The sequence below is a fragment of the Miscanthus floridulus genome, chromosome 4 (assembly GCF_019320115.1).
Source record: "Miscanthus floridulus cultivar M001 chromosome 4, ASM1932011v1, whole genome shotgun sequence".
In the NCBI taxonomy this organism is placed as follows: Eukaryota; Viridiplantae; Streptophyta; class Magnoliopsida; order Poales; family Poaceae; genus Miscanthus; species Miscanthus floridulus.
Genome location: NC_089583.1, coordinates 101,775,221 through 101,789,460, shown reverse-complemented (window position 1 = coordinate 101,789,460; position 14,240 = coordinate 101,775,221). Strand labels below are relative to the sequence as shown.

Sequence of the window (14,240 nt, the reverse complement as noted above, 5' to 3'; positions counted from 1 at the left end):
ACAATGAAGAAGCATCACGCTAATGTCATGACAGGAAAGCAACCGTAGGCTGTGACTGTGAGCACTACATACTCGTCATGGCAGAGGAAAATAAAACTACTTGGCAGTTCGATGGTAACTCGGTTGTGAAACGTTATTAGCAGATTTTATTTTGAACGCAATGGCAAAAGCTCCGCCTTTCAATTGAGTGGAATGGAATTGACTCGGTTTATAAGAGAAGCAGGGCCTAAAAACCACATAGACACGCGGTTTATTAGATGAAAAACCGGCAAAAACCCAACCACGATAGCTAGATTCTGTCAATAGTTCTCCATCCATGAGACACAAAGATTTGCATAACCGCCGACTCCAGCATGTGGCATGCAAAGATCGTCATCTCCTTGTGTTATTTACTTTGTTGTAACAACACCTAGAACATGAGCCAATGTGTCTCAATGCATAATAACATGCATACAAGGTTTATAACCCTGTTTAGCATAGCTCTAGCTCTGAGATTCACCTCAGATCTAGAGTTTGTGTGCTATAACGAAGAACCTTGAGACTCTTTTCTTTTACCTGACATAAGTTAAATACTTCAAGCAATAAACTCAAGTGTAGTCACAGCTCTAACTTTATTTGAGAAGCTACAAATTTCCAGCTCCAAGAGTCATATAGCTCTAATAAATAGGGTTGTCATATATAAAAGTGTATACCATCCCTATAGAGCCACAAAACCTAGTTGGTGCACTGTTAAACACAATGCTACATGATGACGAGAATAAGCTTAGCAAAATGGCAATAGAAAAGGAGATGTTGAATTGTCCATGTTTATTAATTGGCCACGGCTATATTATTATATTAAATAGAATTAGAGAGAGCGAACCATCTTACCTCGTCACTTTTAAACGTATAATCCCGTGTGGTCACTATATATATTTTTTTTTAAAAAGAAAGAAGTGACAGAATATAGATAAATTTATAGTAACCGACAAATTGCAAGCAAGGCATTTTCCGACATGCAAACACAGGAGCGTTAAACTAGATACGACGCGGGATTGACAGACAACAATTCGTTTCCCAATGATAACTTCGCTTGAACTTATCAGCCGGCTTATCAGCTAAAATCTACAGTATTTTTCTCTCACAATAAATCAGCTTCAGCCGACGGGTTTTAATACCAGCCGAACACACCAATGTCCCGGGAAAAAATCTTGGCGGCGATCATCACAGGAGGACTCGGAACATAAAAAGACGAGAGATGACAGGAGGGAAGAAAAGGATAGGATAACAAGCAAACAGGCACAAGGGGAAGCGAACAAAACAATGGTGGCCACAGCCAGAGCCAGAAACAGTGATGTGATGAATAATGGTCAATGTGGGAAGGCAGGCGATAGAAAAAAATGAATAATGGTGCCAGCATTCCAACACAGCAAAACGCCCACCATACCAAGCCATCACCACGGTCTTTTCTGCTCACCTGTCGCCATTACTCAAGACCTTGCCTATCACTGCGTACTAGTTGTAGTTAATTAAACCTAACTGCTCCTGACTATATCAATGTCACCACCCCCCGCGTTATTATAATATAACTTGCGGTGTTAAATCTCTCTCTTGTCTTGAGTTCACACTGACACACGCTCCCGCTCGTTCTCCTCTCTTTCCGGCTAATTATAAACGTCGTCCAACACGGCACCACCCAGCAGCGACCGCACCCCAACAAGAAGAACCACCACCACACCAGATATGCATGTGCTCCCTCTCCATCTATCTTTCTTTCTTCTAGTCTAGTGCGATAGGTTGTTGCACGTTTTGCAGCACCCCCTTGTTTTTCCTCCTCCGCATCAGTTTCCTGACCTGCTGCTGCCTTGGATTGGATTGGAGCTCTCTCTCATCAGCTGTTCGGTGGCCACTTTGTCTTCTTTCCAGATAGATAGTCAGGAATCTCCATCTTCGTCTTCGTCGTCCTCGCTCCTTGAGGAATCATCAGGGAGAAACCACCAAGAGCAAGAGCAGAAGCTCAACTTCCCCTCTGCGTTTCTCAAGGTTAGCGCCCTATCCTCTTGCCTGTATTTACTTCTGAATTTTGAAAGCTTTTCTTGTCTTGCTTGTGTTTCTTGGTAGTAAATCGGGTGGTGTAGTCACGACTGCTGTTGTTTCGCTCCCCTTCAATTTCTTGTCAAAATTCTCCCTTTTGATTGCTGAGCTCGGTGGTATATAATCGGTGGATCCGATACTTTTGATTGATCCCCTTTCCTTTTGTGTGATGTGATGAAATGATTGAACGGCAAAAGGGATGCAACAAGATCCCAGGTTCAGGAATATACCACCAAAAAGAGTAATTTTGGGAGTCACTTTATGCGCTGCGCTGCGAACTGGGCTTCTTATTACATGCTAAGAGTACGAGCACATACTATATGCTTTTCTTCTGTACTCCTTCATGGTTTATTGTTTCTCAAATTCATAGCATGTGCTCTCTGAAAAACCACACCACTGAAACAAAGTCTCCATCAAAAGTGGAAGCCAAGTCAGTTTTTCCCCCTCCAAATCCGCTCCCTGATTGGCTGATACGCCTGCGGTTTAGCAATTAATCATGTATTTAATGAAGTAGTGAGATTTCAGTAGATAGACAGGGCTCTAGAGACAGATATCACATTTGTGGACTGATTCTTATTCTGGTATATCCAGCAATGGATGTATGGATGGAATCAAAGGACATCTTCACTTGCCTCAATGTTGACCCCTCCCCCCCCCCCCCCCCCCCCCCCCCCCCCCCCCCCCCCCTGGACGTTGACGTTGGACTTGTGCCGCTTCATTTATGCCTCCAGATCTCCTTTCCATGATAACCTTGCGTCTCCTGCGCAAACAAGTGGTATCAGAAATAAATAAACATCACATTCATACCAAACATGTGCTCTTTGTTATGAAATTGGATTGAAGTTTCGGTTAATAAGATAAGAGGCGATATTTCGCCAATAATTACGATCCACTGTGGCTATAGTGGCAGTCACAATCACAAAAGGGAAGGGCTGGACGGCTGGTGGTATCTCTCTTTCCCTGCATCAGCATCTGGCCAGCAAAATGTGGCTGATAGTTAGCCTATATCAGCACACAATGTTTACGCTTTGCCTTAGGCCCTGTTTGGTTCTGCTCATACGCGCGTTCGCGACAGGAGAAGCAGGATAATCCCGCCAAACGGCTCGCGACGGTCTCCATCGCAAACGTGGCGTTCATGTTCGATTTCCTCCCCGCAACGGCGATTGGAAAAGCGACCGAACGGCTGCGATTTGGAAAACGCGAGCCGCGTTCCCGAGCGCTCGCACTCCCGCCCGGGCGGATCTGCCTGCTCGCTTCCACTCCGTACCCAAATCCGCCCGAAACCCTCGATCCTCGCTTCCCTTCCTCCCTTCGCCGGCGGCGGGAGGCGCATCGGCCATGGAGTCGCGTGCTCTACCGGTCCTTCCCTGCCTGGATGCCATGGCGCCGGAGCGGCCGCCGCCGTCACTCGTCAGCGAGCTCCTCGAGATCTTCCTCCGCGTCGCCTCCCCTGCGGACCTCGCCCGCGCCTCCACCGCGTGCGTTTCCTTCCGCCGCCTCATCAGCAACCCGACGACGGATCCGCCCGCTCGCTTCTCCGCCTACCGCCCGCAGCTCCGCCGCCCCGCCTGCCCACAGCTCCGCCGGCCGCCGGAGCTCCTCCTCGCCTGGAGCTCTTCCCCCTCGCCGGGAGCTCCTCCCCCTCGGAGCCCGCAACCGTAGCTTCTCCCCCACGAAGAAGGACCTGGATGTAAATAGAAACTTTTATTTGGGTCCAGTTGTAAAGCTATAGACTCACAGGAATAGTAGTAAACAGTGCTACATAGTTTGAGAAAAGTCAGGGTTCCTAATGCAAAATGTCCATCCCAAAATAATCGAGCCAGCCAAACGCTCAGCTTAGATTTTACGTATCGCGACTTATCAGATAATCCTACTCAGCTTATAAGCAAGACTCAGATGAGCTGAACCAAACAGGGCCTAATCTGGATTGGAATCTAAATGTGTTTATACACCTAAGTTTTGGTTGCTGACTCTGTGCAACAGTAAATATATTGAACTGTGTTAAACAAAAGGCACACTTAATCACCAGATGGTTGCTCAATAATGGTCTGTTTATAAGATATACTAGTTCAATATGCATGAGTTGCAACAACCTTATCCTTCTAAAAAAGGTTGTGATAGCCTTTCAGAGGCTTCAAGTAGAACCTCCCATCATAACATGGCTTCCAAGGTGTACAAACGTTAATCTGAATCAGAAGTTGCGGACCAGATTTCTTATCTACTGCTGCTATATGTGTATACAATGACTTGCAAAAGAATAAAAGACAACTTTTCCTTTTATTTGCTTTATTTATGTTGTTATCAACACCTCTCCTGTTTAACTTTTCAGTACCCCACATGCCTCAAACCACCTTTGATTCCTCAACCAAAGGAAAACTTGTGGGCATCACTGAGAATTTTTTTCCAACCAACCACTTATTGATTGAATATCTGTCAAACTGGTAGTTAAAATGCTGGCTGTTGCTGTAGTTTCTGTACTGAAGATTTCTAACACTCGTTTTTTCTTATTTCAGAATACTAAGGTGCATCTCTTCCGTGCTACAAGATCTGGTGGTGGGCCATGATGAACAATCTTAAGCTTGGTGTTGAGGTTACCAGTGCTCATGATCTCCTCCCAAAAGAGCAGGACACAGCCAATCCTTTTGTTGAGGTCGAGTTCGATGGCCAAAAGTTCCGCACAGCCATCAAAGACAGGGACATCAACCCTGTCTGGAACGAGCAGTTCTACTTCAATATATCTGATCCATCCCGCCTCCCAGAGCTACACCTTGAGGCCTATGTGTACCATGCAGACCGTGCCAGTAATTCCAAGGCCTGCCTAGGCAAGGTTCGCATATCGGGTACATCCTTTGTCAGCCAACCTGATGCTACGCCCCTGCACTACCCCCTGGAGAAGCGCACAATCTTATCACGTGCGCGTGGTGAGCTTGGGCTAAGAGTCTTCCTCACAGATGATCCATCAGTAAGGGTGTCTGCTCCAGGTCACCAGGAATTTGATATGTTAAGCACGCCTACCACTGCACAGGAGCAGGCAGCAGCCAGCTCCATTCCAAATCCTTTCCAAGAGACCAGAGCAAATCCAGTGAGACAATTCCAGCACTTACCAAGAGAACAGCAGCGTCCTGCACAGCCATACTACGCTGAAGGTTCATACGGAGACCAGCAACAGAGAAGCTTTTCTGCAGTTGGGAATAAAGCTGCAGCCCCTCAGCCTCAGGTTCAGGTATCAAGGATGTATGCTCCAGGTCCACAGCAACCTATAGATTTCCAACTAAAGGAAACAAGCCCAACGCTTGGTGGTGGCCGTGTTATTGGTGGCCGGGTGTACCCTGGTGAGAAGGCTGGGGCATACGACCTTGTTGAGAAGATGCAGTACCTCTTTGTGCGTGTGGTCAAAGCCCGCGACCTGCCCAACATGGACATCACTGGAAGTCTTGATCCTTATGTGGAGGTGCACCTTGGGAACTACAAAATGAAAACAAAGTACTTTGAGAAGAACCAGAGGCCCGAGTGGGATGAGGTATTCGCATTCCCTAAGGAAGTCATGCAGTCAACGATGCTTGAAGTTGTTGTGAAGGACAAGGATGTCCTTAGGGATGACTATGTCGGTCGAGTGAGTATTGACCTGAATGAGGTCCCTCTAAGGGTCCCTCCAGACAGTCCATTGGCACCAGAGTGGTATCGTCTTATGGGCAAGGATGGCATGAGGGACAGAGGGGAGTTGATGCTTGCAGTGTGGTATGGTACTCAAGCAGATGAATGCTTCCCAAGCGCCATTCATGCAGGGTCAACACCAGTTGAATCCCATCTTCACAATTATATCCGTGGGAAGGTCTACCCTGCGCCAAGAATGTGGTATGTGAGAGTCAATGTAATTGAGGCACATGATATATACCCAATGGAGAACCACATACCTGATGTACTGGTAAAAGTGAGGCTGGGCCATCAATTGTTGAAGACAAGGCAAGTTCGCTCACCAACCAGAAACTTCATGTGGAATGAGGAGCTGATGTTTGTTGCAGCAGAGCCTTTTGAGGACGACTTGATCATATCAGTAGAAGACCGTGTAGCACAAAACAAAGATGAGGTGATTGGTGAAGCTATCATACCACTCGCAAGGCTTCCAAGGCGGCCTGATCACAAGCCGGTACGGCCAGCATGGTTTGATCTAAGAAGGCCAGGAATAATTGATGTGAACCAGCTAAAGGAAGACAAGTTCTATGCAAAGGTAAACCTTCGTGTTTGCCTTGAAGGTGGTTATCATGTGCTTGATGAGTCCACACAATATTGCAGTGATCTCCGTCCAACAATGAAGCAGTTGTGGAAGCCACCAATTGGCATGCTTGAAGTTGGCATTTTAAGTGCAAATGGTCTCAATCCAACAAAAACCAGAAACGACCGTGGGTCGTGTGATGCATATTGTGTTGCCAAGTATGGTTCAAAATGGGTCCGGACGCGCACAATAGTTGACAACTTGAGCCCTCGATTCAATGAGCAGTACACATGGGAAGTCTTTGATCATGGAACTGTACTCACAATTGGTCTATTTGACAACTGCCACGTAAGTGGAGATAACAACCACGGTTCCTCAGGCCACATGGATAAACCCATCGGCAAAGTGAGAATTCGGCTTTCAACACTTGAGACGTCGCGTGTGTACACACACACATATCCATTGCTTGTCCTCAGCCCATCAGGAGTTAAAAAGATGGGTGAACTACATCTTGCCATCCGGTTCACAACATCATCCCTTATCAATGTGCTCTTTACATACTCTAGGCCCCTCTTGCCCAAGATGCATTATGCGCAACCTCTGTCAATAGTTCAGCAGGAAATACTCCGCCACCAGGCTGTGCAGCTTGTTGCGCAGCGCCTGGGGCGTATGGAGCCACCAGTTCGCAGGGAAGTTGTTGAGTTTATGTCAGATGCTCGCTCTCATCTGTGGAGCATGCGACGGAGCAAAGCTAACTTCTTCCGTCTTATGCAAGTCTTCTCAGGGGTCATTGCTGCAGGGAAGTGGTTCGGTGATGTTTGTCAGTGGAAAAACCCAGTCACCACAGTGTTGGTTCATGTGCTCTTTATCATGCTTGTGTTCTATCCAGACCTTATCCTGCCAACAATCTTCCTCTACATGTTCTTGATAGGGTTGTGGAATTACCGGTTCCGGCCACGCTTCCCACCACACATGAACACAAGAATATCTTACGCTGATGTTGCACATCCAGATGAGCTTGATGAAGAATTTGACACATTCCCAACCTCAAGGAGCCCAGATCTCATTAGGATGAGGTATGACAGGTTACGGCATGTTGCTGGGAGGATACAGACAGTTGTTGGGGACATTGCCACTCAGGGAGAGAGATTACAGTCACTGCTGAGCTGGAGGGACCCAAGGGCAACAGCTATGTTCCTAATATTTTGCCTGATTACTGCGATTATACTATATGTGACACCATTCCAAGTGATTGCACTCTGCCTTGGGTTCTTCTGGATGAGGCATCCTCGGTTTCGCCACAAGGTGCCGTCAGCACCAGCAAACTTCTTCAGGAGGCTACCTGCAAAGACAGATTCTTTGCTGTAAAGTTCCTTGGAGAGCAGCCGTCAACGATGTCTAATGTACCTCTTTGTACCTGTTTTTGTTACCCATATATTGTTGTATAATAGCCTTAAGTGAGACATATATAATTGCCGCTTCATGTGAGAGAACAAAATAAGTTAATCTCATTAGATGATTTTCCTGCTTTTAGAAGTTAAGACATTCCAACTTCTGTATGGCATGAAAATGTATGTAAGATGCCTGCTTCAACAACAGTTTCTCCAATTAGTCAAGTTTGTCATGGTGAAAGACTACTGACTTTGGTAGGTACTAGAGATACACTTCCGTTATAAAGCTGAGACTTTGAATATCATCTGGATGGGAATATGTAAATAAATTAAATGAAACAAACACCCATTCTAGAGTATATTTTCCATGTCTGAGCATCAAAACCTTGCTGTATTATAAAGATGAGAATCAGAACCTTACTGTATCTGAGAACAGGTAACAGCACCAGTAGGACTGGAAAATCATTCTTTGCTTCCTTTGAAGAAGCCACCTTATCATTCTAGGACCTGAAGAACATAAAAAGGCAAGTAGGCAAAACATAAAGCAACAATATTTAATACTGAAGATTTGAAGAACAAATCCAGAAAGCATTTCCAACATACTTAGGTCTCCTAGTTATTTATCAAGTATCATCTCAGAACAAATTTTGAAGTACATGCAGACCTCCAAAGAGTGACGAAGGAACCGATTACCTTATTATCAATATGGTCATCTGATTGCTTTTCTGTTAGAAGCACTAATACAGCATCTGATGTTTTCAACTTATCACTTTTTCTGTATAATCAAAAGACTCAAAAGATTACCTGGAAACAAACTAACAGTGGTTCTCAACATTCACCAAAACAAATATTCAGTTTGTCTAGTATAAAAGTGTCAAAATAGGAACCACTTCAGCTCCACACTAAGAAGTGCATTTGTTCCAGTGTTACCTATGGGTACTAGACTACATGTAGTGCTGTAGCTACTAGTAGCGAAATGTTTTTTGATCTATTTTCTTATTGATTTTAATGAGTACACATTATATGTTTTGTGATGCTACAAATTCCAGAAAATACATAAAAATCGAGAGATGACTGGTAATAAGGCTAAACAGCTATGGAAAGTACACAAATTGGGAGAATCATATTAAGATGGCCACTCACCAATTCCACAGCATATAATAGAACTAAATTTGTCAGCAACTAACAAAAGGATACAGTTGCATAGCTAAGCATTCCAAGCCTCTCATTTCTTCATTCAACCTGCAAAAATATATTGAATAAATTTCTTCCCTACCATAGACTTTTCCCAGTCCCTTATTTGTCATAGTCAAATTGCCCCTATGTTGTATGGTACCACAGAAGCTAAAAGGCAAGTTTTATAGGACGGCGATTAGACCTGCTATGTTGTATGGTGCAGAATGTTGGCTTACGAAAAGACGACATGTTCAACAGATAAGTGTCGCGGAAATGCATATGTTGCGTTGGATTTGCGGTCATACAAGAAGGGATCGAGTTCGGAACGATGATATACGTGATAGATTAGGGGTAGCACCAATTGAAGAAAAGCTTGTCCAAAACCAGTTGAGATGGTTTGGATATGTCCAACGGAGACCTCCAGAGGCACCGGTGCGTAGTGGAATCCTAAGCCAGGATAGTAACGTGAAGAGAGGCAGAGGAAGATCGAAGTTGACTTGGGTAGAGGCAATAAAAGGAGACTTGAAAGGATGGAATATACCCAAAGACTTAGCCTTAGATAGAAGTGCTTGGAAAACAACTATTCACGTGCCTAAACCTTGATTGCTTCTGTTGGATTTCAACTCTAGCCTACCCCAACTTGTTTGGGACTTCAAGGTTTTGTTGTTGTTGTTGTTGGAAAATAATAAATTGCCCCTATATTATCAGAGAATGGAAGGGCAGTCCTGGTGCAAGCGGTAGAGTCTTACCGCCTGTGACAGGAAGGTCCTGGATTCGAGTCGCGGTCTTCTCGCATTGCACAAGCGAGAACATAAGCTGTCTACATACTGTACTAGCACACTAAAGCATGCCAAGATGAAAGGTGAAGAACATTTTGGTCAAGCTGATCACCTCAAGCACGAATTGATGTATTTATTTCCTTTCGAAGATGCTTCAAGTGCTGCAAAACATAATATAGTGGATGTAATGATCATAAACTGGAGCACCAACAAAGCAATCGATGTTTAGACATTTCAGTGCAATGAAATCATATGTGATACAACCCCAAACACAACAAACTACATCTTACAGAAATCCACACAGCAACCTACGGAAACCTTGCAATCAATGCTGCAACGGTAAAATGTGGCCTTTGATTTGAAGGCTCACACCTCCCAATATCAGAGATTTAGTTTCCCCCGACTTCGAACATAAAAATCCGAACAATCGAGAGAAGAGCCTAGTAGACGTCAACAGTATCGCGGCCTCACCGGATTCCTGTAAGCGGCCGATGACGTCCCCCAAGCACTCCATGTTCTCCGCTGACGTCGAGGTGACCTTCGGTTCCGCGCGTCGAAACAGTAAGATTCATCATAATCTATCAGTGAACGGTAGCAGTACTAGCAGCACTGCAGCAGAGCTCGAAAGGCTCGCCCTGTGTAACGTAAAGAGAGAGTACGTACGTTTGAGAGGGCGACGCGGAGGGATGCGAAGAGGGAGGCGTAGCTCTCGGCGATGGCAGCCGCGTCCCGCTCCACCGCCTCCATCGCCGCCGCGACCTCCCGCGCCCCGGCCGGCGCCGGCGCCTGCCTTCCCGGGGCAACGACGGCCGTGGTTGAGGAAGAGGAGGAGGAGGAGGGTGAAGGCTCCACAGTAGAGAGATCCTCCGGGGGCGGGGGCGGGGGCGGCGGCGGCGGCGGATCACGGGACTCTCCGGCGGCCGCGGCGGGTTCCATCTCGTTGTCCTGTCCGGTTGGGAGGATTACTGTGCCGTGGAACGGAAAGGAGGAGCCTGAATGTAATGTGACGTGTCTTGACCTGTCAGGTGCCGGATGGAGCCTGACGTGGAATTTGATTTCATTTCTTCCTGATGAAATGGCACGTAAGTACGTAACACGGTGGGTTAGCTGGTTATAGAGTTTTTTTAATTGAGACTGAGGACATTTACATAACTTTTTTTTATATGGACATTTTACATAACTTGATTTCAAACAGATAGATGAATGCGATCAAAGATAGTGAATTGGTCCGTAAAAAGGTACTCACCTATTACAAATCGAATGTCCTTCTAGGGAACATGTATATCCAAAAAATAAAATGACTTACAAGTTTTTTTTTGCGACTAAACGACTTACAAGTTGGAACATAGAGAGTAAGAGTAGCTCTTATCTTATTATTACGAGGAAATGACCTGTAAAAATATATAGGGTGTGTTTCGACGAGGGGCTACATTTCCATTGCTTAAATTTAGGAAATGGCCCTATTCCGCACAATAGTACTTAATATTAGCTTGTATGGAATAAAATTATAATACATCGATCTATTCTATTCCACAAACTAAATAAAAAATAAGGAATGAAAAGATGAAAGACTAACTCATTTCTCAAACAAAACATTATGGATGTCGAGCCAATTTTTGTTTGACTTGTTATTTGGCTAACATTTGGTTTAGGGTCCTTGGCTGAGCCAAGGCAATTTTGGCCACCTAGTCTACATAAAGTGAGACGCGACATAGGGAGGCTGATTTATGTGCCACATTTTAACTTGATTGCATAGTCAATGCCATATCTCCGAGTATCTCGACTACAGGATTTGTTAAACACAGACTCCGGATCAGAAGAGACCTGACTAGGCTTGACAACCCTATTCGAGGAAGGATATCTCCGGATTACGCCAAGACTCCGATTAGGGCACGACTACTATCAGTGCAGAAAGTGACCAACTAGTAAATATTTATAGTTTTGTTGTACGTTATGATCGGAGGTGGCCTAGCACACAATGACACAGGATTTATACTGGTTCAGACAACGTGCCCTACGTCCAGTCAGGGTCGGTCGGCGACTTTATTCCTAAGCCCAGGTGCTCAAAGTCTGTAATGGGGATACAAACGAGAAGGAGGAAGAAGGTGGGATACAAGAGGTTCGGTTGGCTCCGACCGGATGGGTCGCGGTCGGAACTGGGTGGTACTGCGGTTGTAAGGAGTTGGTGTCGATCTAGTGAGTCTGGGCTTGAAGAAGTCGATCTCCCCTTCGGGGGAGGGAGCGCATCCCCTTTTATAGATGAAGGGGACGGCTTTACAGGTGAGAGGGGGAGAGTACAGATATTTCTAAGTCTTGCTGTCTACGGTGATGAAAACTGGATAATGGTTGAAGCCTCCCAATACTATCGATGTCGCTGTAGGATGTCAGATGTGCACGGGGGTCGAGATATCTTCTTCAGGAAGGATGGACGCCGGTACCTGCAAATACTTCTGGATATCTGATGGCATGTGAGGAGTCGCGCTATGTTCACTCGGTATGGTAGATCCTGGAGCCCATACTGCAATCGATGTCTAGAGACACGTGGGGGGCTTACCATATGGGAGTTTCTAGTGGCCCCTACAATACTTTGTGTTAGGGTGGCTGCAGAGCACTGTTCCATGCAAGGTATGGTCCCTGATACAGTGGTTTTGACTTATGAGCCATGTCTTGCCTTTCTTCGCACGCCTTCTGGTTCTTTCCGAGCGGACGTCCCCGGCTGGATGGTCCCCAGTCGGAGAATAGCGATGAGCAGGGTTTTCTATGAATTTCGGTCGGAGACACGGGGTCGAAGTCAGAGGCGGTCCTCAGATTAGGCTTTCCGAGTGGAGGCCATGCGGAGGCGGCCGGGGTCTGATGCAAGCGCTCCGATCGGAGAGGCTGTTCGGAGCTGGTCCTGAGCCTGAGCTAAGGCTCCGGTCGGAGAGATGGGCCGAAGGCGGCCTGGGCCTGAAGCGAGTGCTCCGGTCTATTGAGTTCAGACTCTTAGGCTGGTCCAGAAGAAGAAAAGGCCGTTCTTCTAGGCCGAGTCTTGGCGTGGAAGCCGGTCCCCGAGGGACCCCGGGTTTATGAATCCGATAGGAGCCCCCGAGCCCTCGGGCGATTCGGACAGAATCATCCGGGGGGGTTTTGTCTTGCTGGCGGGTGCGCGCGAGCGCACCTGTGGGTGTATGATGAGGACATCGCCACGCTGGACACACCGACGCCATGGTCTTCCTCAAGTTGTAATTCGTTTCCAACTCAGCAGCCACGTCGTCCTCGGATTCAGCAGACACGTCGTTACTGTTTCGGTCATAACTTTCTCATACGACATCGAAACGGGCCGTTCTTGGATGCGTTGGAAAGGGGACAACGATGCCGTCGTTTTGGATCTGGTCCTAGCTTCAGAAGGTCTGTGGATCATTCTATGTGACCACGGCAAGGTGCTGCGTCACCTGTTTGGGCCAACTTGGCCATGTATCGTGTCGGGCCTTAAGCCTAAGTTGTGGGCGCCCAACCCCTGGCCGTCCCCAACCCTAGGTCGAGTCTTAGACTATAAACACAGCCGCCGCCGCTGCTACACAATTGTGTTTTGTTTAGAGTTTAGTTTTCCCTCGAGAAACTGAATCGTTCATTGTAACTGTGGTGACAAATCCTTTTACAGTGATCCAGGGCCCCCGTTCTTGATCTCCTCCACTATGTCGATTAGTCCTTTGGAACCGAGTTCTTGAACCCTCTATTGATATTCACGTCATTCATATTTGCAATTTCAGATTGCGTGTTTTACCTTCTTGCTTGTGCTCTTTGATTCGCTTGCAGGAAAAACCTTCTTGGCGAGGTCAATCAAGTTGTGCTTGGTTGATAACCAACGGAGCGGTGGTGTAACGGTTGCAGGGTTCGAATCGTGTCTGATTTGAAGCCGAATCGCCAACGTCGAGATCTCCACAAATCGAACTTACCGGCTACCTCTCGGAAGATCGGGCCTGTACTCATCAATTGGTATTAGATATTTCAGGTTTACCGTGAGGTATAATCTCGTTTGCCTTAGATTCATATTTGTTCATTACCTAGAGTCCACAAAAAGCCTAAAAATATTTCAATTTCCGCTGTCCTATCGCCCTTTGTGCCTTTGCAATTTCGTTTCAGATTCGTGTTGTTGAGTTTGTGTCCGTGGTCGAGTCTTGTTGCTGGTTTAGGATTATGTTCGTGGTCGTAGTTCAATCGCCCGTTGCTGTGATTTTGTTTTCCACCGCTATCCCATCCACCGTTCCCAAACAACAAGTCGAAGCCACCACATTACTCGACTTGCCCCGCTAGCCGCCTTGTGTAACTTCTCGCCGCCGCGCAAACCCTAGATAGGTTGCCAGCCGCTCTTATTTTGCCTGCATCGCAGCCCTCCTTACATCATCAGGCGAATACGTACTGCTATGATCGGTGTTAGAGTTTAGGGACGCTTTGCCCTAACTGCCGCCGCCGTGTTGTGCCTCCCGAAAAACATACCTTGAGATACCTTCGGTAAAACAGGCATAACTTTTCGCTCGTTTATCAGAAAAATCTGAAATTTTTTGTGCAGCTTCTTGACACCATTTGGACCCGACCCAAACTCGGCTTTGCCCTGTTTGGTTTCATCAG

At 46.4% G+C, this 14,240-nt stretch overlaps 2 protein-coding genes across 6 annotated transcripts; one reads left to right on the top strand and one right to left on the bottom strand.

Annotated features, from left to right (window-relative positions):
- Positions 1-1,572: 1,572 nt before the first annotated feature.
- On the top strand, positions 1,573-7,894 carry LOC136550162 (FT-interacting protein 3-like). 3 transcript variants are annotated; one of them, XM_066541649.1, is made up of 3 exons: positions 1,577-1,724; positions 1,906-2,022; positions 4,587-7,894. In XM_066541649.1, exon 3 carries the CDS (start codon positions 4,634-4,636, stop codon positions 7,652-7,654), a length of 3,021 nt encoding a protein of 1,006 aa, XP_066397746.1. In that variant the 5' UTR covers positions 1,577-1,724; positions 1,906-2,022; positions 4,587-4,633; the 3' UTR covers positions 7,655-7,894. The 3 variants fall into 3 exon arrangements, with proteins under 3 accessions (XP_066397745.1, XP_066397746.1, XP_066397747.1); XM_066541648.1 differs by having other exon boundaries at positions 1,573-2,022; XM_066541650.1 differs by lacking the exons at positions 1,577-1,724; positions 1,906-2,022 and adding an exon at positions 2,057-2,376.
- A 215-nt stretch (positions 7,895-8,109) lies between these two features.
- LOC136550164 (uncharacterized) lies at positions 8,110-10,783 on the bottom strand. 3 transcript variants are annotated; one of them, XR_010782164.1, is made up of 5 exons: positions 10,296-10,782; positions 10,104-10,170; positions 9,745-9,793; positions 8,281-8,919; positions 8,110-8,184 (listed from the first exon to the last, which is right to left on the bottom strand). XR_010782164.1 is itself a non-coding variant. In XM_066541651.1 (5 exons), the coding sequence occupies exons 1-4, from the start codon at positions 10,566-10,568 to the stop codon at positions 8,853-8,855; spliced, it is 456 nt and encodes a 151-aa protein (XP_066397748.1). In that variant the 5' UTR covers positions 10,569-10,783; the 3' UTR covers positions 8,110-8,184; positions 8,821-8,852. The 3 variants fall into 3 exon arrangements, 1 of the variants encoding a protein (XP_066397748.1); XR_010782165.1 differs by having other exon boundaries at positions 8,371-8,919; XM_066541651.1 differs by having other exon boundaries at positions 8,821-8,919; positions 10,296-10,783.
- Between the last annotated feature and the right edge of the window lie 3,457 nt (positions 10,784-14,240).

Bases quoted from the DNA above. Each gene is read 5' to 3' on its own strand.
- LOC136550162 (XM_066541648.1), top strand. From the start codon at position 4,634: ATGATGAACAATCTTAAGCTTGGTGTTGAGGTTACCAGTGCTCATGAT.
- LOC136550164 (XM_066541651.1), bottom strand. From the start codon at position 10,568: ATGGAACCCGCCGCGGCCGCCGGAGAGTCCCGTGATCCGCCGCCGCCG. The intron at 10,171-10,295 runs GTACGTACTCTC...GCGGAACCGAAG, and splicing joins TCCGCGTCGCCCTCTCAAAC to GTCACCTCGACGTCAGCGGA. The intron at 9,794-10,103 runs GTGAGGCCGCGA...TATGTTTTGCAG, and splicing joins CGGCCGCTTACAGGAATCCG to CACTTGAAGCATCTTCGAAA.